The sequence below is a fragment of the Salvelinus alpinus genome, chromosome 7, assembly GCF_045679555.1.
Source record: "Salvelinus alpinus chromosome 7, SLU_Salpinus.1, whole genome shotgun sequence".
In the NCBI taxonomy this organism is placed as follows: domain Eukaryota; kingdom Metazoa; phylum Chordata; class Actinopteri; order Salmoniformes; family Salmonidae; genus Salvelinus; species Salvelinus alpinus.
Window position 1 is genome coordinate 53,070,788 of NC_092092.1, and position 26,795 is coordinate 53,097,582.

At 44.5% G+C, this 26,795-nt stretch overlaps 1 protein-coding gene across 2 annotated transcripts; it reads right to left on the minus strand.

Annotated features, from left to right (window-relative positions):
* Window positions 1-155: 155 nt before the first annotated feature.
* LOC139581177 (solute carrier family 49 member A3-like) lies at window positions 156-25,260 on the minus strand. Of its 2 annotated transcripts, XM_071410666.1 has the most exons (10): window positions 24,911-25,260; window positions 17,622-17,780; window positions 16,909-17,125; window positions 16,390-16,466; window positions 16,150-16,287; window positions 11,257-11,373; window positions 10,982-11,134; window positions 6,252-6,409; window positions 6,029-6,141; window positions 156-786 (listed from the first exon to the last, which is right to left on the minus strand). In XM_071410666.1, the coding sequence occupies exons 1-10, from the start codon at window positions 25,052-25,054 to the stop codon at window positions 626-628; spliced, it is 1,437 nt and encodes a 478-aa protein (XP_071266767.1). In that variant the 5' UTR covers window positions 25,055-25,260; the 3' UTR covers window positions 156-625. The 2 variants fall into 2 exon arrangements, with proteins under 2 accessions (XP_071266767.1, XP_071266768.1); XM_071410667.1 differs by lacking the exon at window positions 16,909-17,125 and having other exon boundaries at window positions 24,911-25,024.
* Between the last annotated feature and the right edge of the window lie 1,535 nt (window positions 25,261-26,795).

The following is a 26,795-nucleotide window of genomic DNA, read 5'->3' on the forward strand; positions in this document are numbered from 1 at the left end:
TGGTTTATTTTACTATAAAGTATATTTACAGGAGTAGTTTAAAATACCAAATTTACACAATTGAATGTATAAATGAATTTGGTACTGACAAAAATGTGCCATCATTCAAATACCTGGAATTTGTTTTATGAAATCATCGGTACATCCCACAAGCATACATGTCCACCACCATCACAGTTTAATTCCAGTCAATTCAGGTATTGGATTACTTTTGCAGCATACATTTCATGTCCAATTTAACAGACCGAGCCGAAATGACCTCAACTCTGCTCTGCATCAGTACAAAAGGTGCATAAGATGCTATTCATCTTAGTGCATACCTGTATAAAAGTAAAGCCCCGTTTCAAATTGAGTAACTTATGATCACTGTTTACCACCACCGTTTAAGCAATATTAAATATCGCTATTGTAAAAACTGTAATCATTCACTTGGGACTAGAGAATGAAGCAGTATAGCAAAGGTAGAAATTACCTTTCAGTTACATTCCGAAAACCTAAATAATATTTATAAAGGAATGTAATGGTAAGTCAATACACTTGTCCTCCTGTGAGAATTGGCGTGCTTCTGAAATGATGCCAGTGACATAGTGATCTCAAAGCAGCTCAGTTAACCCCTGGCCTGTGCCTACTTTGGGTCAGAGTTTGATGTGCTGTCACAGGTTGTCAGAGTTGGCATTTTTCCACCAGCCTGTGCCTCAGCATCCAGTCTCCTGTACTTCGTGTGGAAGAAGATAACGAAGCAGCATGTAAAGACACTGAACAGGCCTGCCATCACCAGCACGGGCACTGTGGAGACGTACACAGGAAAAGACAAGTCGATGACTGGAGCTAAGCCATTTTCAGACATTTCTACAGGAACTAATCACAGTGTGTGTGTTCTAGAGAGAATCACGCTGCTAGAGCCACAGCAAAGCACCAGACAATAATAATACAGGCTTGTTCCTCTTTATCAAGTCCCGAGAGGATTTCATTATGTTATATTTAGAAGTAAGAGTGGCAACTTAATAACTGAACATAACCTCCGGCATCACTGTGTTTTGGCCTTGGGCACGTAATTTATCTTTGGAGGGCACAATTTTTTTATGTATTCGTTGTAAAATAAACTATAGCTTGTCGGGTCACCTGTTCCTCAATTTCAATGGGAATAATGTATTTGCAACATACAGTACCAGTCAAAAGTTTGGACACACCTACTCATTCAAGGGTTTTTATTAATTTGTACTATTTTCAACATTGTACAATAATAGTGAAGACATCAAAACTATGACATAACACATATGGAATTATGTAGTCCCCCAAAAAGTGTTAAACAAATCAAAATATAATTTATATTTGAGATTCTTCAAAGTAGGCACCCTTTGCCTTGATGACAGTTTTGCACACTCTTGGCATTCTCTCAACCAGCTTCACCTGGAATGCTTTTCCAACAGTCTTGAAGGAGTTCCCACATATGCTGAGCACTTGTTGGCTGCTTTTCCTTCACTCTGCAGTCCAACTCATCCCAAACCATCTCAATTGGGTTGAGGTCAAGTGATTGTGGAAGCTAGGTCATCTGATGCAGCACTCCATCACTCTCCTTCTTGGTCAAATAGCCCTTACACAGCCTGGAGGTGTGTTGTGTCATTGTCGTGTTGAAAAATAAATTATAGTCCCACTAAATGTAAACCAAATGTGATGGCGTATCGCTGCAGAATGCTGTGGTAGTCATACTGGTTAAGTTTGCCTTGAATTCTAAATAAATCCCTGACAGTGTCACCAGCAAAGCAGCCCCACACCATCACACCTCCTCCTCCATGCTTCACGGTGGGAACCACACATGCGGAGATCATCCGTTCACCTACTCTGCGTCTCACAATGACACAGCGTTTGGAACCAAAAATCTCAAATTTGGACTCATCAGCCCAAAGGACAGATTTCCGCCGGTCTAATGTCCATTGCTCGTGTTTCTTGGCCCAAGCAAGTCTCTTCTTCTTATTGGTGTCCTTTAGCAGTGTTTTTTTGCAGCAATTCGACCGCGAAGGCCTGATTCACACAGTCTCCTCTTAACAGTGCCACAATACAGTGTCACTGACACGGCCGACTACCAAAACCTGCGTCTCTCCTTCACCGCAGCCAACGTGAGTAAAACATTTAAACGTGTTAACCCTCGCAAGGCTGCCGGCCCAGACGGCATCCCTTGACTCGTCCTCAGAGAATGCGCAGAGCAGCTGGCTGGAGTGTTTACGGACATATTCAATCAATCCCTATCCCAGTCTGCTGTTCCCACATGCTTCAAGAGAGCCACCACTGTTCCTATTCCCAAGAAAGCTAAGGTAACTGAGCAAAACGACTATCACTCACTTCCGTCATCATGAAGTGCTTTGAGAGACTAGGTCAAGGATCATGTCACCTCCACCCTACCTGACACCCTAGACCCACTCCAATTTGCTTACCGCCCCAATAGGTACACAGACGATGCAATCTCAATCACACTGCACACTGCCCTAACCCATCTGGACAAGAGGAATACTTATGTAAGAATGTTGTTCATCGATTACAGCTCAGCATTCAACGCCGTAGTACCCTCCAAGCTCATCATTAAGCTCGGGGCCCTGGGTCTGAACCCCGCCCTGTGCAACTCGGTCCTAGACTTCCTGACGGGCCGCCCCCCAGGTGGTGAAGGTAGGAAACAACATCTCCACCCCGCTGATCCTCAACACTGGGACCCCACAAGGGTGCGTGCTCAGCCCTCTCCTGTACTCCTTGTTCACCCATGACTGCGTGGCCATGCACGCCTCCAACTCAATCATCAAGTTTGCAGACGACACAACAGTAGTAGGCTTGATTACCAACAATGACGAGACGGCCTACAGGGAGGAGGTGAGGGCCCTCAGAGTATGGTGTCAGGAAAAGAACCTCACACTCAACGTCAACAAAACAAAGGAGATGATTGTGGACTTCAGGAAACAGCAGAGGGAGCACCCCCCTATCCACATCGACGGGACAGTAGTGGAGAAGGTGGAAAATTTTAAGTTCCTCGGCGTACACATCACGGACAAACTGAAATGGTCCACCCACACAGACAGCGTGGTGAAGAAGGCACAACAGCGCCTCTTCAACCTCAGGAGGCTGAAGAAATTTAGCTTGTCACCAAAAACACTCACAAACTTTTACAGATGCACAATTGAGAGCATCCTGTCGGGCTGTATCACTGCCCTGGTACGGAAACTGGTCCGCCCACAACCGTAAGGCTCTCCAGAGGGTAGTGAGGTCTGCACAACGCATCACCGGGGGCAAACTACCTGCCCTCCAGGACACCTACACCACACGATGTCACAGGAAGGCCAAAAAGATCATCAAGGACAACAACCACCCGAGCCACTGCCTGTTCACCCCGCTACCATCCAGAAGGCGAGGTCAGTACAGGTGCACCGAGAGACTGAAAAACAGCTTCTATCTCAAGGCCATCAGACTGTTAAACAGCCATCACTAACATTGAGTAACTGCTGCCAACATACTGACTCAAATCTCTAGCCTCTTTAATAACTAAACATTGGATGTAATAAATGTATCCCTAGTCACTTCAAACAATGCCACTTTATATAATGTTTACATACCCTACATTACTCATCTCATATGTATATCCTGTACTCTATACCATCTACTGCATCTTGCCTATGCCGTTCGGCCATCGCTCATCCATACATTTATATGTACCAGTGGCGTGCCGTGGGCCTGGGGCCTGGGCCTTCAGTGAGGTACTACACAGTCCCACCCGAATTAATCCACCTCTTATTACCATCATTATGATGCCATGGCTCTAGACACTATACATTTAGACAGAAACGCAGTATAACCAGGCGTTGCGTCACCTTGAAATTGACAAATTGACATTTTTGGGTAAACAGTGTTTACCCAAAAACATGACACAATCAATGAGTCTTTTCAATATTTCGCTTCACCTTTTCATTGTGCAGCTCTGTTGCCCTGCGCGCTTGTTTTTTGAGCTGTAGATCCACTCCGGTGTCCCCAAAAGTTTTCAAAAGCACAATTGCTTGTAAGTGCCCAGCCGTACTTTGGAGTCTCGTTGCTGCCTTGGTTAGACAACTCAAGTTTGCAAAGCCAGTGTGGCTCCAAACACCAAATCGATCACTTGCAAATAATAGGCATTCCCAGCAGTACAGTTTGCAGTGCTTCTCGGAGCCTGTGAGCCATTGACAGCGCTCGTAGTTGAAACTTTGAAAGTGGCTTTCCCGCCTGTGACAGGCTTTGTGGCGTCGGGCGACCTCTCCTTACAATGTCTAACTTTTCTTGAAAAGTTCGTCTTGAGAATGGCGTTATAATTATATCCTCGACCAAATCGATATCTTCTCCTCCTTCCGCCATTGTGGGTTGAAAAAACAGCATAGTAGTACGCGAATTAATTAGTTTATCAAATTCAGTTTCCTAGATCTGCATAGACCTGCCCATAGGACCTGCCTCTCAATATTGGTAATCCAATCAAAAGACGTGCACGCACTACGCCTGCTAGCTGGCTCCTGTGTAACACTGGAGCCAGCTAGCAGGCGTACAATAGCCAACTCTAAAGCTGATTGGTTGACACTAAATTTTCATTTCCATTCACTATAAGCTACAAGCGCCCGCACTGTTGATTCTGAAGGCCTGAGGGCAGATTTTAGACCCCTGGCAACACATGATGGCTGAATATGATTGGATAAAAGATCTAACATAAAGACCAGCCCTCCAAATCTCAACCTGGGGCTGGAAGCAGTGCAACCAAGAGGAAAGCTATGAAATGAAGAGTATAACTCTTACTCTGGGGAATAATTTAATACATATTTGTGGGAAAATATATTTGAAAAAAATATATATATTCTGATGATGTTTAGGCCAGCAGAGAAGGCCTTGCAGGCCCTGACGGCCCACCACTGATATGTACATATTCTTATTCATTCCTTTACACTTGTGTGTATAAGGTAGATGTTGTGAAATTGTTAGATTACTTGTTAGATATTACTGCACGATTGGAACTAGAAGCACAAGCATTTCGCTACACTCGCATTATCTGCTAACCATGTGTATGTGACCAATACAATTTGATTTGATTTGATTTGTTGAGATGTGTCTGTTACTTGAACTCTGTGAAGCATTTCTTTGGGCTGCAATTTCTGAGGCTGGTAACTCTAATGAACTTATCCTCTGCAGCAGAGGTAACTCTGGGTCTTCCTTTCCTGTGGACATCATCGTGAGAGCCAGTTTCATCATAGCGCTTGATGGTTTTTGCGACTGCACTTGAAGAAACGTTCAAAGTTCTTGAAATTTTCCAAATTGACTGACCTTCATGTCTTAAAGTAATGATGGACTGTCGTTTCTCTTTGCTTATTTGAGCTGTTCTTTCCATAATAGGGACTTGGTCTTTTACCAAATAGGGCTATCTTCTGTATACCACCCCTACCTTGTCACAACACAACTGATTGGCTCAAACGCATTAAGAAGGAAAGAAATTACACAAATTAACTTTTAACAAGGTACACCTGTTAATTGAAATGCATTCCAGGTGACTACCTCATTAAGCTGGTTGAGAGAATGCCAAGAGTGTGCAAAGCTGTCATGAAGGAAAAGGGTGGCTACTTTGAAAAATATCAAATATCAAATATATTTTGATTTGTTAAACACTTTTTTGGTTACTACATGATTCCATGTGTTATTTCACAGTTTTGATGTCTTCACTATTATTCTACAATGTAGACAATTGTGAAAATAAAGAAAAACCCTGGAATGAGTAGGTGTGTCCAAACTTTTGACTGGTACTGTATATTGTTAGCTGTGGCAAAGCATGTGTTGTCTAGGATGCCGTTTCAGCCAACATTTCGGTCTGCCATGTGCACCTTGTGTTATTTGCATACAAATGCAAAGTCTTAACTGCTAACAAAACAACCAATAGCTGTAATTGCCTGCAGAAATGTAATGGTGGGCAACCGATTGTACCTCAATTAGCATTCATATACTATTTTAATCCCTCCGATACATATGGTAGTTCTTGACTTACCCCTCCAACTCAAGGCCGCATCACCTCCTACAGAACAGGTAGAGAAGGGCGAGTAGGCCATTGGTTTGGTCAACCCCTGAAGAAGCAGTATATAGATAACTGACTGGATCTGTCTGAAAAAACAAAAACAAGCACATGCTTATTAACACATAGCCCTTTATTCACAGTCTTGCTCTTTAGTCTATGTTCTTCTTGTATGAAACAGTGTATCAGACAGATGTACCCTGATATAAATATCAGGCCTGCTGAGGTGGCCTCCCCAACCGGGTAGGAGCACTCCACAGACAACTCCATGGCAACCGGGTAAATGGAGAAGCCGAAAAAGCCGAAGAGCGAACAAGCAACGGCCACGGCTATTCCCTGATTCCGCATCTGAGATACCTGGTAGGGGGAAACACACACACACAAGGATGAGAAGGTGTTACACACAGAACTGCTTCATAAAAATAGAAGATTGTAAAGAGGATAATGGCACCAACAGAGAGGGCTGCTGTGCTTCTAGCTCATAGGAAAATTTGCACTATTTTGTTTTTTTATGTATTCTTTTTTACATTATTAGACCACACATTTTTTTGTGTTATTACATACAGCCGGGAAGAACTACTGAATATCAGAGCGGCGGTAACTCACCAGCACTACCAGCATTACAACCAGGAATATGACTTTCCCAAAGCGAATCCTTTGTTCGCACCCCCCAGGGCAATTTAACTGAATCCAGAGGCCGACCCAGGAGAGGTACTCGGAGTGGTCTTCTTGTTCGCTAATGTTCAGTCTCTGGATAATAAAGTTGATGAGCTCAAAGCGAGGATTTCTTTCCAGAGAGACATCAGGGATTACAACATACTCTGTTTAACGGAAACATGGCTCTCTCGGGATATACTGTCTGGGAAAGTACAGCCAGCTGGGTTCTCAGTTGATCGTGCAAACAGGAATAAATATCTCTCCGGGAAGAAGATGTGCGGTGGTGTTGAACGACTCATGGTGTGATTGTTCACCCAACCTAGAATACCTCACAATCAAATGCTGACCGTATTATCGCCCAATAGAATTCTCTTCGGTTATAGTCACAGCTGTGTATATCCCCCTTCAAGCCAATACCACGACGGCCCTCAAAGAACTTCCCAGGACTTTATGCAAACTGGAAACCACATATCCTGTGGCGACATTTATTGTAGCTGTGGATTTTAACAAAGCAATTTTGAGAAAAAGGCTGCCGAAGTTCTATCAACACATTGACTGTAGTACTCGCGCTGCTAAAACACTCGACCACTACTACTCCAACTTCCGCGTTGCCTACAAGGCCCTCCCCCGCCCTCCTTCGGCAAATCTGACCATGACTCCATTTTGCTCCTCCCTTCCTATAGGCAGAAACTCAAATAGGAAGTATCAGTGCAAAGGACAATTCAACGCTAGTCTGACCAATCGGAATCCACGCTTCAAGATTGTTTTGATCAAGCGGACTGGGATATGTTCCGGGTAGCTTCCGAGAATAACATTGACGAATATACTGATAGAGTGACTGAGTTTATCAGGAAGTGTATAGGAGATGTTGTACCCACTGTGACTATTAAAACCTACCCTAACCAGAGACCGTGAATAGAAGGTGTAACAGTTTAACTTTAGTCCGTCCCCTCGCGAACCAGGGACCCTCTGCACACATCATCAACAGTCACCCACGAAGCATCGTTACCCATTGCTCCACAAAAGCCGCGGCCCTTGCAGAGCAAGGGGAACCACTACTTCAAGGTCTCAAAGCAAGTGACGTCACCGATTGAAACGCTATTAGCACGCACCACCGCTAACTAGCTAGCCATTTCACATCGGTTACACTCACCCCCCTTTCGACCTCCTCCTTTTCCGCAGCAACCAGTGATCCGGGTCAATAGCCTCAATGTAACAGTTTAACTTTAGTTCGTCCCCTCGCCCCGAACCGGGCGCGAACTAGTGACCCTCTGCACACATCAACAACAGTCACCCACGGAGCATCGTTACCCATCGCTCCACAAAAGCCGCAGCTCTTGCAGAGCAAGGGGAACCACAACTTCAAGGCCTCAAAGCGAGTGACGTCACCGATTGAAACGCTTTTAGCGCGCACCACCGCTAACTAGCTAGCCATTTCACATCGGTTACACTCACCCCCCTTTCGACCTCCTCCTTTTCCGCAGCAACCAGTGATCCGGGTCAATAGCCTCAATGTAACAGTTTAACTTTAGTTCGTCCCCTCGCCCCGAACCGGGCGCGAACTAGGGACCCTCTGCACACATCAACAACAGTCACCCACGAAGCATCGTTACCCATCGCTCCACAAAAGCCGCAGCTCTTGCAGAGCAAGGGGAACCACAACTTCAAGGCCTCAAAGCGAGTGACGTCACCGATTGAAACGCTATTAGCGCGCACCACCGCTAACTAGCTAGCCATTTCACATTGGTTACACTCACCCCCCTTTCGACCTCCTCCTTTTCCACAGCAACCAGTGATCCGGGTCAACAGCCTCAATGTAACAGGTTAACTTTAGTCCGTCCCCTCGCCCCGAACCGGGCGCGAACCAGGGACCCTCTGCACACATCAACAACAGTCACCCACAAAGCATCGTTACCCATTGCTCCACAAAAGCCGCGGCCCTTGCAGAGCAAGGGGAACCACTACTTCAAGGTCCCAAAGTGAGTGACCGATTGAAACGCTATTAGCACGCACCACCGCTAACTAGCTTGCCATTTCACATCGGTTACAAAGGCATCATTCGCGCAAAACTGAAAGCACGAACCACTGCATTTATAAATATGGCAAGGTGACTGGGAATATGGCACAATACAAACAGTGTAGTTATTCCCTCCGTAAGGCAATCAAACAGGCAAAATGTCAGTACAGAGACAAAGTGGAGTTGCAATTCAACAGCTCAGACACAAAACGTACGTATGTGGCAGGGTCTACAGACAATCACGGACTACAAAAGGAAAATCAGCCACATCGCAGACACCATCGTCTTGATTCCGGACAAGCTAAACACCTTCTTCGCCCGCTTTGAGGATAACACAGTGCCACCGACGCGGCCCGCTACCAAGGAATGTGGGCTCTCCATCTCCGTGGCCGAAGTGTGTAAGACATTTAAGCGCGTTAACCCTCGCAAGGCTGCCGGTCCAGACAGCATCCCCAGCCGCGTCGTCAGAGCATGCGCAGACCAGCTGGTTGGAGTGTTTACGGACATATTCAATCTCTCCCTATCCCAGTCTGCTGTCCCCAAATGCTTCAATATGTCCACCATTGTTCCTGTACCCAAGAAAGCAAAGGTAACTGAACTAAATTACTATCGACCCATAGCAGTCAATTTCTGTTATCATGAAGTGCTTTGAGAGACTAGTCAAGGATAATATCACCTCTACCTTACCTGTCACCCTAGACCCACTTCAATTTGCTTACCGCCGGAATAGATCCACAGACGATGCAATCGCCATCGCACTGCACACTGTCCTATCCCATCTGGACAAGAGGAATACCTATGCAGGAATGCTGTTCATTGACTATAGCTCAGCATTCAACACCATAGTACCCTCCAAGCTCATCATTAAGCTTGAGGTCCTGGGTCAGAACCCCGCCCTGTTCAACTGGCTCCTGGACTTCCTGACAGACCACCCCCCCAGGTGGTGAATGTAGAAAACAACACCTCCACTTCACTGATCCTCAACACTGGGGTCCCACAAGGGTACGTGCTCAGCCCCCTCCTGTACTCCCTTTTCACCCATGACTGCGTGGCCACGCATGCCTCCAACTCAATCATCAAGTTTGCAGACAACACAACAGTAGTAGGCTTGATTACCAACAATGACGATACAGCCTACAGGGAGGAGGTGAGTGCTCCCGGAGTGTGGCGCCAGGAATATAACCTCTCACTCAACGTCAACAAAACAAAGGAGATGATCGTGGACTCCAGGAAACAGCAGAGGGACCACCCCCCTATTATCCACATCAACGGGACAGCAGTGGAGAAGGTGGAAAGCTTCAAGTTCCTCGGCGTACACATCACTGACAAACTGAAATGGTCCACCCACACAGACAGTGTGGTGAAGAAGGCGCAACGGCGCCTCTGAAAACCTCAGGAGGTGGAATAAATTTGCGTGGCACCTAAAACCCTCACAAACTTTTACAGATGCACAATTGAAAGCATCCTGTCGGGTTGTATCACCGCCTGGTACTGCAACTGCACCGCCAGCAACTCCAGAGGGTGGTGAGGTCTGCCCAACGCATCACCGGGGGCAAACTACCTGCCCTCCAGGACACCTACAGCACCCAATGTCACAGGGAGGCCAAAAAGATTATCAAGGACAACAACCACCCGAGCCACTGCCTGTTCATCACACTATCATCCAGAAGGCGAGGTCAGTACAGGTGCATCAAAGCTGGGACCGATAGACTGAAAAACAGCTTCTATCTCAAGGCCATCAGACTGTTAAATAGCCATCACTAGCACATTAGTGGCTGCTGCCTATAGACTTTAAATCACTGGCCACTTTAATAAATGGAACACTAGTCACTTTAATAATGTTTACATATTTTGCATTACTCATCTCATATGTATATAATGTATTCTATTCTACTGTATCTTAGTCTATGCCGCTCTGACATTGTTTGTCCATACATTGATATATTCTTAATTCCATTCCTTTACTTAGATTTGTGAGTATAGGCTGTATGTTGTGAAATTATTAGGTATTACTTGTTAGATATTACTGCAGTCGGAGCTAGAAACACAAGCATTTCGCTACACCCGCAATAACATTTGCTAAACAAGTATGTGACCAATTCAATTTAATTTGATACTTTGAAAGAAGAAAAACTGAAAATATATGCTGTTTTCTTCTACCCCAAACCTTAGTTTGGAACAAGCATCACTGTTTCATCATCACACCTATTCATGAAGTACTAAACTGATAACCCTGAGGTTTGACCCCGACTCACCACTGAGAAGGCAATGCAGGCCAGCGCTGAGAGGCTCATGTTGACCTTGGTGACCTCTGTGAACTTCTTGGTCTTGTCAACGTAGAGACCCAGGAAGCCAGCTCCGACTATACCGAACACGATGAAGAGACCTCCGCACAGTCCTGCAAAGTCCTGCAACAACAACACACATTGAAAATATTGTTCAGGAAACCAATTCATGGGACATATTTTTTCATATTTTGCAATGAAAAACGAATCTTGTTGGTCCTTTGGGATCATTGATGGGTGCTTACATTAGTGTACCCTCGGACGCACATAATCTGCTCCAGCAGTGTAGAGAAGCAGGTGAACACAGCGATCCCCGAGCCGAAACACAGCAGGAGAATCATGTAGGCCTTGTTCCTCAGGAGCTACAAAGGAACAGGAGGCAGACAGGCACAGGTTACAGTGTGTTACAGATGGTCCTGTTAGAAGATAGCCATCAGGGATCATTCAATACTGCAGAAATTTGATTTCAAGCAGTATCCAAATCCATCGGATGTAGTGATCACAATTTAGTATCCATATCTAGGAAAACCAAAGTTCCAAAGGCTGGGCCTAATATAGTGTATAAGAGGTCATACAATACGTTTTGCAGTGATTCCTATGTTGATTGATGTAAAGAATATTTGTTGGTCCGTGGTGTGCAATGAAGAGCAACCAGACGCTGCACTTGACACATTTATGAAATTGCTTATCCCAATTACTAATAAGCATGCACCCATTAAGAAAATGGCTGTAAAAACTGTTAAATCCCCCTGGATTGATGAGGAATTAAAAAATGTATGGTTGAGAGGGATGAGGCAAAAAGAATGGCAAATAAGTCTGGCTGCACAACCAATTGGCAAACCTACTGCAAATTGAGAAATCTTGTGACTAAACTGAATAAAAAGAAGAAGAAACTACACTATGAAACAAATATAAATGACATAATGAATGATAGTAAAATGCTTTGGAGCACCTTAAATGAAATTTTGTGCAAAAATGCAAACTCAGTTCCATCATTCATTGAATCAGATGGCTCATTCATCACAAACCCCACTGATAATGATTTTTTCATTGACACGATTAGCAATCTTAGGCATGACATGCAAGCAACAAATGCTGACACTACACATCCAAATATATTTGACCAAATTATGAAAGACAAGCACTGTAATTTTGAATTCCGTAAAAGTGAGGTTGGAAGAGGTGAAAAAAGTATTGTTGTCTATGAACAATGACAAGCCACCGGGGTCTGACAACTTGGATGGAAAATTACTGAGGATAATAGCGGACAATATTTTCTTCAATTTAAGCTTACTAGAAAGTGTGTGCCCTCAGGCCTAGAGGGAAGCAAAAGTAATTCCGCTACCTAAGAATAGTAAAGCCCCCTTTACTGGCTCAAGTAGCCGACCAATCAGCCCGTTACCAACACTTAGTAAAAATTGTGTTTGACTAGATACAATGCTATTTTACCCTAAACAAATTGACAAAAGACTTTCAGCACGCTTATAGGAAAGAACATTCAACAAGCACAGCACTTACACAAATGACTGATGATTGGCTGAGAGAAATTGATGATAAAAGATTGTGGGGGCTGATTTGTTAGACTTCAGTACAGCTTTTGACATTATCGATCATAGTCTTCTGCTGGAAGAACGTATGCATTTTGGCTTTACACCCCCTGCTATATTGTGGATAAAGAGTTACTTGTCTAACAGAACACAGAGGGTGTTCTTTAATGGAAGCCTCTCAAACATAATCCAGGTAGAATCAGAATTTCCCCAGGGCAGCTGTCTAGGCCCCTTACTTTTTTCAATTTTACTAACGACATGAGTAAAGCCAGTGTGTCTATGTATGCAGATGACTCAACACTATACACATCAGCTACAACAGAGACTGAAATGACTGCAACACTTAACAAAGAGTTACAGTTAGTTTCAGAATGGGTGGCAAGGAATAAGTTATTCCTAAATATTTCAAAAACTAAAAGCATTGTTTTTGGGAAAAGTCATTCACTAAACCCTAAACCTCAACTAAATGTTGTAATAAATAATGTGGAAATTGAGCAAGTTGAGGTGACTGTTATGGTCAAAACATATTGATACAACAAAAGCTAAGATGGGGAGAAGTCTGTCCATAATAAAGCGCTGCTCTGCCTTCTTAACAGCACTATCAACAAGGCAGGCCCTACAGGCCCTAGTTTTGTTGCACCTGGACTACTACTGTTCAGTCCTGCACTGAGGATAGGAAACACTGTCACCATCGATAAATCCACTATAATTGAGAATTTCAATAAGCATTTTTCTACGGCTGGCCATGCCTTCTACGGCTGTCCACGGCTGGCCATGCTTTCCACCTGGCTACCCCTACCCGGTCAACAGCACTGCACCCCCCACAGCAACTCGCCCAAGCCTTCCCCATTTCTCCTTCTCCTAAATCCAGTCAGCTGATGTTCTGAAAGAGCTGCAAAATCTGGACCCCTACAAATCAGCCGGGCTAGACAATCTGGACCCTTTCTTCCTAAAATTATCTGCCGAAATTGTTGCAACCCCTATTACTAGCCTGTTCAACCTCTCTTTCGTGTCGTCTGAGATTCCCAAAGATCGGAAAGCAGCTACAGTCATCCCCCTCTTCAAAGGGGGGGACACTCTTGACCCAAACTACTACAGACCTATATCTATCCTACCCTGCTTTTCTAAGGTCTTCGAAAGCCAAGTCAACAAACAGATTACCGACCATTTCGAATCCCACCATACCTTCTCCGCTATGCAATCTGGTTTCAGAGCTGGTCATGGGTGCACCTAAGCCACGCTGAAGGTCCTAAACGATATCTTAACCGCCATCGATAAGAAACAATACTGTGCAGCCGTATTCATTGACCTGGCCAAGGCTTTCGACTCTGTCAATCACCACATCCTCATCGGCAGACTCGATAGCCTTGGTTTCTCAAATGATTGCCTCGCCTGGTTCACCAACTACTTCTCTGATAGAGTTCAGTGTGTCAAATCGGAGGGCCTGTTGTCCGGGCCTCTGGCAGTCTCTATGGGGGTGCCACAGGGTTCAATTCTTGGACCGACTCTCTTCTCTGTATACATCAATGATGTCGCTCTTGCTGCTGGTGAGTCTCTGATCCACCTCTACGCAGACGACACCATTCTGCATACTTCTGGCCCTTCTTTGGACACTGTGTTAACAAACCTCCAGACGAGCTTCAATGCCATACAACTCTCCTTCCGTGGCCTACAATTGCTCTTAAATACAAGTAAAACTAAATGCACGCTCTTCAACCGATCGCTGCCTGCACCTGCCCGCCCGTCCAACATCACTACTCTGGACGGTTCTGACTTAGAATATGTGGACAACTACAAATACCTAGGTGTCTGGTTAGACTGTAAACTCTCCTTCCAGACTCACATCAAACATCTCCAATCCAAAGTTAAATCTAGAATTGGCTTCCTATTTCGCAAAACAAAGCATCCTTCACTTATGCTGCCAAACATACCCTTGTAAAACTGACCATCCTACCGATCCTCGACTTCAGCGATGTCATTTACAAAATAGCCTCCAATACCCTACTCAATAAATTGCATGCAGTCTATCACAGTGCCATCCGTTGTCACCAAAGCTCCATATACTACCCATCACTGCGACCTGTACGCTCTCGTTGGCTGGCCCTCGCTTCATAATCGTCGCCAAACCCACTGGCTCCAGGTCATCTACAAGACCCTGCTAGGTAAAGTCCCCCCTTATCTCAGCTCGCTGGTCACCATAGCAGCACCCACCTGTAGCACGCGCTCCAGCAGGTATATTTCTCTGGTCACCCCCAAAACCAATTCTTCCTTTGCCCGCCTCTCCTTCCAGTTCTCTGCTGCCAATGACTGGAACGAACTACAAAAATCTCTGAAACTGGAAACACTTATCTGCCTCACTAGCTTTAAGCACCAGTTGTCAGAGCAGCTCACAGATTACTGCACCTGTACAAAGCCCATCTATAATTTAGCCCAAACAACTACCTCTCCCCCTACTGTATTTATTTATTTTGCTCCTTTGCACCCCATTATTTCTATCTCTACTTTGCACATTCTTCCACTGCAAATCTACCATTCCAGTGTTTTACTTGCTATATTGTATTTACTTCGCCACCATGGCCTTTTTTTTTGCCTTTACCTCCCTTATCTCACCTCATTTGCTCACATTGTATATAGACTTATTTTTCTACTGTATTATTGAATGTTTGTTTTACTCCATGTGTAACTGTGTTGTTGTATGTGTCAAACTGCTTTGCTTTATCTTGGCCAGGTCGCAGTTGTAAATGAGAACTTGTTCTCAACTTGCCTACCTGGTTAAATAAAGGTGAAATAGAAAAATTTAAAAAGTGTGGTCAGGTGCCACAAAGAGGGACCTTTTTGCAATTGGCTCAGAACAGGGCAGCACGGCGGGCCCTCGGATGTACACAGAGAGCTAACATTAATAATATGAATGTCAATCTCTCCTGGCTCAAAGTGGAGGAGAGATTGACTTCATCACTACTTGTATTTGTGAGAGGTATTGACATGTTGAATGTACCGATGTGTCTGTTTGAACTACTTGCACACAGCTCGGACACCCATGCATACCCCGACAAGACATTCCTCTTCACAGTCCCAAATCCAGAACAGACTATGGGAGGCGCACAGTACTACATAGAGCCATGACTACATGGAACTCTATTCCACATCAAGTAACTCATGCAAGTAGTAACATTTGATTTAAAAAACAGATAGAAATACACCTTATGGAACAGCGGGGACTGGGAAGCAACAGACACACACGATAACATACACACTATACACACACGTACACATGGATTTTGTGTTGTAGATATGTGGTAATAGAGTAGGGGCCTAAGGGCAAACACTTAATGTGTTGTGAAATCTGTTGTTAATGTTTTGTAATGTTTTTAAAAATGTATAACTGCCTTCATTTTGCTGGACAGAGAGTAAGAAAGGAAGAGTATCTGCTAATAAATACCAAACATACAATGCAATATGGATGCTGCTACCCCCTCAAATGAAGTATAATGAGCCTGAACCTCAGTACCATCAGGAGTGAATTAAATGTTGATGGGGACTACAAATATTATTAGTACAGTATTGTCATTCTTTGTGTGTATAACTCCTCACCAGCTTGATTCCCTCCAGGAAGGGCTCTGAATTGGAGCTTTCGGCACTGGCTGAGGGGGGCGTTGGGGGGGCACTATCACGGATCCCCACTGTTGCTAGGAGACAGATAATGGCTGCTGGTACAGCATATATGAACAGCTGGGAAGATCAGTGAACGCGGAAAAAGTATTAATGCAGTGATTAATATATATGCAATCTAAAGTCAAGACAATCTGTTTTACTATTTCTTCCTTAACTCACCATTAAAGCGATGTTGTTGGTAGTCCCCACAATCATAGGGGAAAAGATGCTAGCAATGAGAATCCCAAGGGGATTTGCTGAAAGGAGAAATAGAGAAACACAACCGAAAAATGTAAAATAGGCCGCCATGATATTGTCCTTTGTTTGGAGCTTAAACGAACAGACATTTTGGACTTTCTCTTCCTACTTTTTAGGGGATCTCAGTTCCTGTGACTGAAAAGCTGACTGAAAAGCTGACTGAAAAGCTGACTGAAAAGCTGACTGAGGCTGACTGAAGAGCTGACAGAAAAGCTGACTGAAAAGCTGACTGAAAAGCTGACTGAGGCTGACTGAAAAGCTGACTGAAAAGCTGACTGAAAAGCTGACAGAAAGCTGACAGAAAGAGGAGCAGTTGGCAATTCAAAACATATATGGCAAGTGGTGCCTAAACCAATAATGCTGACTTGACACAGGTAGTTTTAACAGAGTAACTGATGGGAAAATCTGTGGTGGACAGGACAGCAACCATAGCTCACTCACACATGGAGGCTATCATATTGGCGGTGGCCCGCTGGTGCTCTGGGAACCAGAGGGCTGCCAGCTTGGTGGGAGTGAAGATAACCAGGGGCTGGGCCAGGGCACACAGGGTTTGGCCCCCCATCACCACGGGGAAATTGGCTGCACTTGGTAGGCTCCTCATGATGCCCACGTAACGCAGCACAGCTCCCAACATGTTGAGCCAGGAACCCAGCACAAGCTATAGAACAGTCAGAAAGGCAAAATGTCACAATGGGCACGATTTAGTAAAAAAATCAGAGTGCCATCTGCATGTGGGCAGCTTCCTCTATCACTGACAGCAGACTTCATATCCAAAGCCCACACACTTTCTATCTGAGATTTTTCCAGACAAACTCAAACATTCACACTTTACTGAATGTCCCTCTTACACCTCTCATCCATATCTCTTTCATCATATCTCTTTCATGCATATTTATTTCATGCATATCTTAAAGGAACAGTCTGTATCTTTCATTTCAAGTACTGGACAGACTCCCCTAACAGGTTTGTTTTCAGTGTGTGCACAGACTTGTAAACACATATGCTGCATGATACTGTAGGCAAGGCAGGTTTAATGGAATCTGGTCTGTTTTATTCATTTAACCTTTATTTGCCCAGGAAGTCCCATTGAGGTCAGGAGACCTCTTTTACAAGGGAGACCTGTGTGTGGTCTACTTTGACCAGACTGTACATACTGTGATTCGGAGTCCTAAGGTGTCCAGCATCCATGTGGTCCCAAAGCTGAGAGGAATGGCCACCACCATGTAGATGATGGACAGCCAGTTGATCTGGTCCAGGGTGACACCCATGAACTGGGCTGAATGGTCTGCCACTGGAGCAAAGGTCAGCCATAACTGAGGACACAAGCACAAACACAAACGGAGGGGGTGTTTTAGGATCATTTGATTATATACAATAAATGTGTTATTACATTATTTACAACTTGCTGCTTGTACACAAATGTTCTTCACTGATATTTCCTCAATCATTCTATCTGCCCAATGTTACAATGCAGTGACACAAAAATGTCTGATAGGACACCATCTGTTAATATTCCAGTCCAATCAAGACGTCAACCAATGAGACGTAAAGCTTGATTTATTCCATTTAACCTTTATTTAACCAGGAAGTCCTATTAAGGACTGAATACCTCTTTCACAAGGAAGATATGGCAAAACTGCATGACAAACGCAACCCACTGGTATACATGTGATCATGTGATAAAAGGATACATCACTAAGCAGGAAGTAAATCACAGCCTTGCCTTGTGGAACTCCAAGTCACGTGAAAACAGAAGCAATGACTCACAAGGCACTAGCATATGACCCAGCTTTAGGCCGGACTATTCAAATCAGAGGCTACTATGAAGTGTTTACATAGGCTTATTTGCAAATAGTCTGGGTAGCCATTTGATTAGCTGTTCAGGAGTCTTATGGCTTGGGGGTAGAAGCTGTTTAGAAGCATCTTGGACCTAGACTTGGCGCTCCGGTACCGCTTGCCGTGCGGTAGCAGAGAGAACAGTCTATGACTTATATTGGCATTCATTGGTCAAAATGAATATGTAGAATTCCTATGCTGAGAAGAGAGACCAACCATCCCAGCCCAATAAACAGTGGGCCTATACAATCACAGCATGTTAACCATATACAGTTCGACCCCTGTGCCCTCTCTTTCAAAGATTAACCTAACTTTAACCTCTTAGATGTTGTCCCTTATATAGGAGACTTTGAGCGGTTATGGACCGGTTCCAACTTACATTTTGGTGTACAAAGCCCTCTGTGAACGTTGCAGGGTCCAGTACCTTATAGTGCCAGAAAGCCCCAATTGTCTGCTTTCCACTACTTCTCAATCAGTGTAGCTTACTTGAAGTGTCAGGTTTCACACCCAACATTTGCATAGGGAGTGACGTGTCACATTTGCTGGGCTATCCAGACAAAGTTTCAATTTCATCTGCCTCTGAGCAATAGATTCCAGCCTACTCAAGAGCATGTTGTGTCTCAACCAATGGCGGGCACAACACTAAAACCTCAGATGATTTAAAGTAAAGTCTAAGCTACAACATGCAAATATGAAGGCATGAATTCATTCCTTCAATTCATAGACCGCTCTTCACTGTGCCCAGAACTGGCCGAACAGGTGTTCATGGCCGAACAGGTGTTGTACCTCCTTTCCCTCCTTCATGGAACAGTAGTTATAGTCATAACTGTACGTTCCCTTTCAGTCACTCAACTCAGTACAACAAAGCTATGGGGACATGAAATCACACCCCAAGCCGACCCCAGGGGACACCAAATGAAATTGCCAATGGCAGACCACTCAGAGTTCCAACCCGATAGGAAAACCTGAGGTACCCGGGTATTGTGCAATCTGCATGCTGCTTAATGACCCTCTCCTGCCCCAGTGGTAACCACACTGTTGGCTACACTGGGGGAAATGCAATAAAACCTCACAAAAATGTTTGGTAATGCCCAACTCGCCGTAGAACAGATATCTCCTGAAGGCAACCCTTTAAACAACGCCCAAAACGTTGCCAAACCCTTGGTGAAATGGGCACGTACACCGTTAGGTAACTCTTGCCTTTTGCTGTCATAGCGGACCAGAGAAATAGCCCCCGAGCTGCAGTTTAGAAAGCCCCCTGAAACTATCCGGATTAGCAAAACAGACAAAAAGTTGGACACTCAAACGTACACCCCTAGTCCGCTCAATGTACAAATAAAATAAAATGTTATGTGTCACATACACATGGTTAGCAGATGTTAATGCGAGTGTAGCGAAATGCTTGTGCTTCTAGTTCCGACCATGCAGTAATATCTAACAAGTAATCTAACCTAACAATTTCACAACAACTACCTTATGCACACAAGTGTGAAGGAATGAATAAGAATATGTACATAAAAATATATGAACGAGTGATGGCCGAACAGGTACAGTATATACATATGAGATGAGTAATGTAGGGTATGTAAACATGGCGTAACGCCCATACGGATACAGGGCATGTAACCTCCACTGCTCCTCAGAAGCAAATGGAGGAGGCGAAAAGGGAAATAGCTCAAAGCTAGAGACCTGTGGACATAGTCATGACCTTAGCAGCAAAGGGTGCAATAGGACGCAACGTCACCTTAGAGTCAACAAGGGCGAACTTTATACAAGAAGGGTGAATGGATAACACGTGGCGATCTCCAACACATTTGGCCGAGGCCAAAGCCAAGAGCAGGGCGGTCTTGTAGGAGAGGATCTTCAGATCCAATGACTCCATTGGTTCAAAGGGTGCCTCACATCCAAAACCAAAGCCAAAGCCAAATCCCAAATGGGTGCAATAGGTTTAGACTCCCGGTCCCCGCCTAAAAGGAGAATGATCCCCGTGAACCAATGTTCTTTGGGCCAACGGGGAGCCACAAGGATCAACGACCATCCCTCCAGATGCACCCTTTCCAGCGTGGGCTGAATCAGGTCCACAGGGGGAAACGCGTCAAGGAGCACCCAGAGCCCTTATCGAGAAAACCAGCCAACAACGCACGTTTTCTTATGATGCGAAAAGATCTACGTCATCCTTGCTAAACATTTCCCATATCTGGGAGATCCCAGAGAACGGGGCACCCCTGGATAGCAGATCCACACCTGTATTGAGGCACCCGGGGAGATGCGTCGCCCGGAGTGAGGGAAAGTGCCCACTGCTCCACAGCAGTAGTGAGCGAGCCAAGGATAAGATGGTTAGAAACTGCACCCTTCCCTGTCTGTTGATGTATGCCAGCAACCCCCAAATGTAGCTGCCCTCAGGGGATGCGTCTGTCGTGATCACCTTGTGGGATATAACTCATCCCATGGGGGTCCCCAGCGACAACAAAGCCCATTGGCATAACGGGGCCACCCGGAGGGACCAATTTAGATGGAGCGATGCGTCCATGTGCCTATCACCCACCGCTGAAAAGGTTGCATCAGCAACAGCCCGGGGGAAACCACGGATATCATAGAAGCCATCATCCCCAATTGACGCAGGCACTGGTGAAAATGCTATATGTGACCCAGCCAAAATCAGGCCAAGCAAAACCGGAAACCAGACTGCCTCTGCTGGGACAAGAACGTTTAAGTCTATCTTGAGACCCAGAAACGGAACGTGCTGAGATGGAGTCAAACAGCTATTCTCTTGATTCACTATGAAACTCAGAGACTGAACATGAGAAACTAGCATGGATGTGTGTAACACCACCTGCTCCCTCGACTCCGCTACCACCAGCCAAATATCCAGGTAGTCCAATTTCCTGAGTCCCAGACGCTCGTAGGCTATACTGCCTCAAAATGGAACCTCAGGAACTTCTTGTGAGGCGGATATTATTGCCACATGAAAGTATGCGTCCTTCAGGTCAATTGAGGTGACCCAATTGCCCGGGTGCCCTGTAACAACCGGCTGTTCGTGAGCATTCTGAATTTTTAGACCCTATTGTTTAGAGCACGCAGGTCTAAAATGGGTGCAAAGTCCCTCCCTTTCTGGGAACCAATAAATACTGGGTGTGCCAGCCGTCCTGGGCCTCTGACATGTTCGCATTATCCAGGGTGACACTGTGCATGCACGCCATTGGTCGACACAGACAGCGAGTCTCCCGCAATGTGCCATCTGAAGGAGCATAAAAACAAAATGTGGGGGGTTCACCATTCTCAACAACCGAGTGTCTGACTGTGGGAAAGGGACTCTATTTATTGAGCTCGTATGTGGAGGACAACACACTCTTGACACCCGTGAACACAATGTAACTTGGGGTAGAAACAATGTTTTTAAGTGCCTTTTATGAGCACATGAGCTCAAGTAACGGCCGACGCAGTACCCCGGTCGGCCGTAGCCAAACACAGAGGCACTGTTGTCACAGTACCGTATGCAGTACCGTATGCTAGCCACGCCTGCTGCCAGTGTAGAGCTAGCAGAAGAAAACCGGGTTAAGCTAGGGCAGCTTTCACATGCCTCAGCCCAGGCAGACAAGGCATTTGATCTGACCAAAGCCTCAATTCATCCATGGTTCCCATAACTCAGACCCAGCAGAGGCTCCTGTGAGAGGAAGTCCTAAGAATTCTACACATTTGCCAAGGGAACCTGGTCACACTATGGACTCGGGAACAGTGCCAGCCGTGGGCAAGCCACTGTTACTGACACCGTCCCTTCATCTCGCACACAAGCTGAGCCGAGCAGGGGCAGCAAGAGCATGCACCACGCCGAGACATACCAGACAACAAAATGTGAGTATCTTTTAATTTATTTGAATCTGAACCCACCTTGTTAGGCTTCGTCGTTTTGGTTGCGTTAACCATCTTACTCAGCCAGTTAGCCAGGCTAAACAGGCAGAAGAATAACTAACAAATTGGTAGGGAACTTCACCAAACTAGTTATTAAACTTTAAAATACAAAGTCCAGAAGGATTTTTTATATATTTATTTAACTAGGCAAGTCAGTTAAGAACAAATTATTATTTACTATGACTGTCACCGTATTTGTCGTCTGAAGAAGAGGAATCATCGGACCAAAGCGCGGCGTGATAAGTGTTTGTGCTTGTTTTATTAAAACTGAACACTATCACAAAAATAAACAAGAGAATAACCGAAACACTACTGTAAGGTGAAAACACTAAACAGAAATTAACTACCCACAAAAAACATGTGGGAAAAAGCTACCTAAGTATGGTTCTCAATCAGAGACAACGATAGACAGCTGCCTCTGATTGAGAACCACACCCGGCCAAACACAAAGAAATACAAAACATAGAAAATGAACATAGAATGCCCACCCAAATCACACCCTGACCAAACCAAAATAGAGACATAAAAAGCTCTCTACGGTCAGGGCGTGACAATGACGGTCTACCCCGGCCAAACCCTATAGGACTCCCAATCACAGCCGGTTGTGTTACAGCCTGGACTCAAACCAGGGTCTGTAGTAACACCTCTAGCACTGAGATGCACTGCCTTAGACCGCTGCGCCACTCGGGAGTCCGAGTATGTCCGCCCTCTGGGACAGTTAAGTTAGAGTAAAGCCTGATACATTTTGCATTCCAATATTATAATTTTTAAAAGAAATGTGTGAATTGTTCTGCTCAGTTAGAGGTGAAGAGTGGAAGAATTGAAGGAATGAATCCGTGTCTTGGGTTTATCACCTGTGGAAGATGGGGCTTCCATTGACATTGTCAGGCGTGATTTGCCCTAAGGCACACATCCCCTATTAAAGCAATAGCGCCAGGGGTACATTAGCTACATTCTCTGAAATATTAGGGTGCACCATATGGCAGATACCTTCACAGTACCCTTGTAGAAGTCTGAACCAAATGCATTTTGACTCAATGAGTGATATGCTGAAGGGGTTCATGATGACTCCTGAAACGTCACTATAGGCTGCTAGGCTACTGTATTTCATAGTGAAGGGTAAACACAAATTTTGGTGTAGGTGTATTGACATGCTTGTGTGTCTAGCTCCAACAGTGCAGTAATATCTAACAAGTAATATCTAACCATTTCAAAACAATACACACAATACACACAAATCTAAAGTAAAGGAATGGAATTAAGAACATATAAATATTTGGACGAGCAATGTTGGAGCGGCATAGACCAAGATACAGTAGAATAGAATAGAAGGACTTCCTGTGACATCGGGTGCAGTACGTATCTTGGAGGGCTGGTAGTTTGCCCCCGGTGATGCGCTGGGCAGACCGCACCACCCTCTGGAGAGCCCTGAGGCGGTGCAGTTGCTGTACCAGGCGGTGATAAAGCCCGACAGGATGCTCTCCATTGTGCATCTGTAAAAGTTTGTGAGGGTTTTAGGTGCCAAGCTAATTTCTTCTGCCTCCTGAGCTTGAAGAGGCGCTGTTGCGCCTACACTGAGTAGTTAATCATGAAACATATACCCTTCTTCTTCCCGGAGAGATCTTTATTCTTGTCTGCACAATGAACTGAGAACTCAACTGGCTGTATGGACTCAGACAGTATATCCCGAGAGAGCCATGTTTCCGTGAAACAAAGTATGTTACAATCCCTGATGTCTCTCTGGAAGAAGATCCTCGCCCTGAACTCGTCAACTTTATTATCCAGAGACTGAACATTAGAGAGTAATATACTTGGAAGCGGTGGGTGGTGAGCGCGCCTACTGAGTTGGGATTAGGAGTCCACTCCGAATACCTCTTCTCCGCCGGCGGTGTTTTGGATCAGCTCTGGAATCAGTTCAATTGCCCTGGGGGGTACGAACAACCGATCCAATTCGGGAAATTCCTGGACATAATGCTGCTCGAGAACATCTACATTTTAAAAAGTCTAATAAATCCATGTAATATAGCCTACACCATCACAATAAATACATTATTTATTCTAGACAGGTCTAAAGAAACATGATATGAAGTAAATGTAGTCTATTTCAGAAGAACAGAATAGCATAAATTGTTGCTATAAGCTATGCCATATGGCTGTGGGCTACACTAGTTCATTTATCAAATGTGGCAGTAGGGAATCACATAATATACCATATTATATCAGGATCACAAACAATAGAAAGAGGTCAGACTTTTCAAAAGTAACCTGTAGGCTACATGTCAGTGTCACATGCTTCTCCAGTTCATTTACCTTTTAAAACAATGTAGTAATAGAGCCATAGAGATTGCTACATTGTTGTAACATTGTAGCAATCAGAGCCATAGAGATTGTTACATTGTTGTAACATTGTAGCAATCTGAGCCCCAGAGATTATTACATTGGTGTAACATTGTAGCAATCAGAGCCATTGAGATTGTTACATTGTTGTAACATTGTAGCAATCTGAGCCGCAGAGATTATTACATTGGTGTAACATTGTAGCAATCAGAGAAATAGAGATTATTACATTGGTGTAACGTTGTAGCAATCTGAGTCACAGAGTTTTACATTGCTACAAAAAGTTACAAAATCACACCATGAATTTATTGACCGATTACAGCCAAGTATGAGACAGCAAATGATCATTAAAGCCACTTACTATGGAGTTTGAGCAATTTAGCAAGCACAGCACGAACAGAATGAACCATCTCCTCTTGTATACTTTGAATACAATACATTTTTCGAGTACTGGATTGGGTTTAATCGGAATGACGTCGTCCCGAAATTCATCAACATTTTCCATGAGTAGTGTTGTATCCAGCCTGATGCAGTAGACTTTAAAATATCAAACGAGCATATTTGAGCCAAGTGTATAGTGCCTTTAAAACGTTGATTTAAAACATATCCTACATTGTCATTCCGATAAAGCAACACAACTAGCCGGTTTGAGATCAACAACACCGCCCAGTGTTTTAGTGAGGACGGGTATTTATTACGGAAACCGGTTACGGTTTAAGAACCAAATGGAAGCAAACAGACCAAACGTAACGAAACCGCGAGGGACCTACCTGAATTTGTCCAATAGAAACTCCCGTTTGCGTTTTCCGTTTGAAGTTAACGGAAAACGTTTTGTAACAGACGAATCGTTTTGCAACAGAATTGGCGTAATGACTACACCCCAGCAGGAATACTGCAATTCGGATGCCCCTCCCTTTGTCTAGCCCTAGAAATTGAGTCCTAGTGATAGTCTAGTTCAATGTTCATTCGGCTTTGGAGATCGAGGTAGAGGGTGTGCAGAGTTTTGTTCTAGCCCAGCACTAACACACCTAATTCTATTATTCAACTTCTCAATTATTATAAGTGACAAAATTCATGTTCATACTGAACATGAGGCGTTACCATCAGATAAAGAATATGAGATGAATATGATAGACTGCAGTGGAGGTCTGTGCTGTTTAAGATGAGGGATGACCATGATTTTTTTCATGAGCATGGCCTTATTAAGCAATAAGGCACGAGGGGGTGTGGTATATGGTCAATATACCACAGCTAAGGGCTGCTCTTTGCACGGTGCAACGCGTAGTGCCTGGATACAGCCCTTAGCCGTGGTATATTGGCCATATACCACAAACCCCCGAGGTGCCTTATTGCTATTATAAACTGGTTACCAATGTAATTAGAGCAGTAAAATAAATGTTTTGTCATACCCGAGGTATATGGTCTGATATACCACGGTTGTCAGCCAATCAGCATTCAGAGCTCGAACCACCCAGTTTATCATTTCTATTATAGCATAGTGGATGACTTTCCCTATACCCATCATGAGGTTGCTACAACCTAGCCTATGAATGAAAGTTTCCTAGGTAGGTGCACCCAGGTCAAGAGAAACATTTGAGGGGTCAGACAGGGACACATTCAATACTGCCTTGCACACTCTGGCCTGCATCTGGCTGATCTAGGTTGTAATCTTTAGTCTAACAGTTGCAAACGAGAGTTTCTATTGGACTAATACAGGTATGTTTATCCCCGTTGCATTCCATTTGCTTCCGTTAAAGATTTTTTTTTTAAACAGAATTGTCAGAATGAATACACCCCTGATCACACGAAAACACAGTTCAGGTTCATAGCAGCCACGTTGTATTCCTTCTCGCATCTATGCGCTCTCCCCCTCTCACCTTTTCACTTTGTTTGTGTACTTCAATACACAACACATCAGCTGTACGTGACCACGCAAAAAACACTTTCCAAGCCAAACGATATCATAACTGCTACACACAGCCTACAGAGTTTTCACCATATTAGCTAAAGTATTATCATAGTCAACATAGCTAACTAACGCGTTAGTAAACCCGCTACAATCATGCATTAACGTTACAGTGTATAGTCAGTAAGCAGTTTAGCAGTTTAGTAGTTTCAACGACGGGCCCCTGTGGCAATACATTAGTCAAACCAAAAGCTTATCTTGACTTGGAAGAGTTCCAGTGTTGTGTTGGATAGTCATAGCCAGCTAGCTAACATAGCATCCCTCTGGTTGAGCAGGGTGT

What these genes read in the sequence shown, in the direction of transcription:
- LOC139581177 (XM_071410666.1), bottom strand. Translation starts at nt 25,054, where the DNA reads ATGGAAAATGTTGATGAATTTCGGGACGACGTCATTCCGATTAAACCC. An exon ending in CCAACAACATCGCTTTAATG is followed by an intron (nt 16,288 to 16,389) that starts GTGAGTTAAGGA and finishes TGATCTTCCCAG; the next exon opens with CTGTTCATATATGCTGTACC. An exon ending in GGCCTGATATTTATATCAGG is followed by an intron (nt 6,142 to 6,251) that starts GTACATCTGTCT and finishes TTGTTTTTTCAG; the next exon opens with ACAGATCCAGTCAGTTATCT.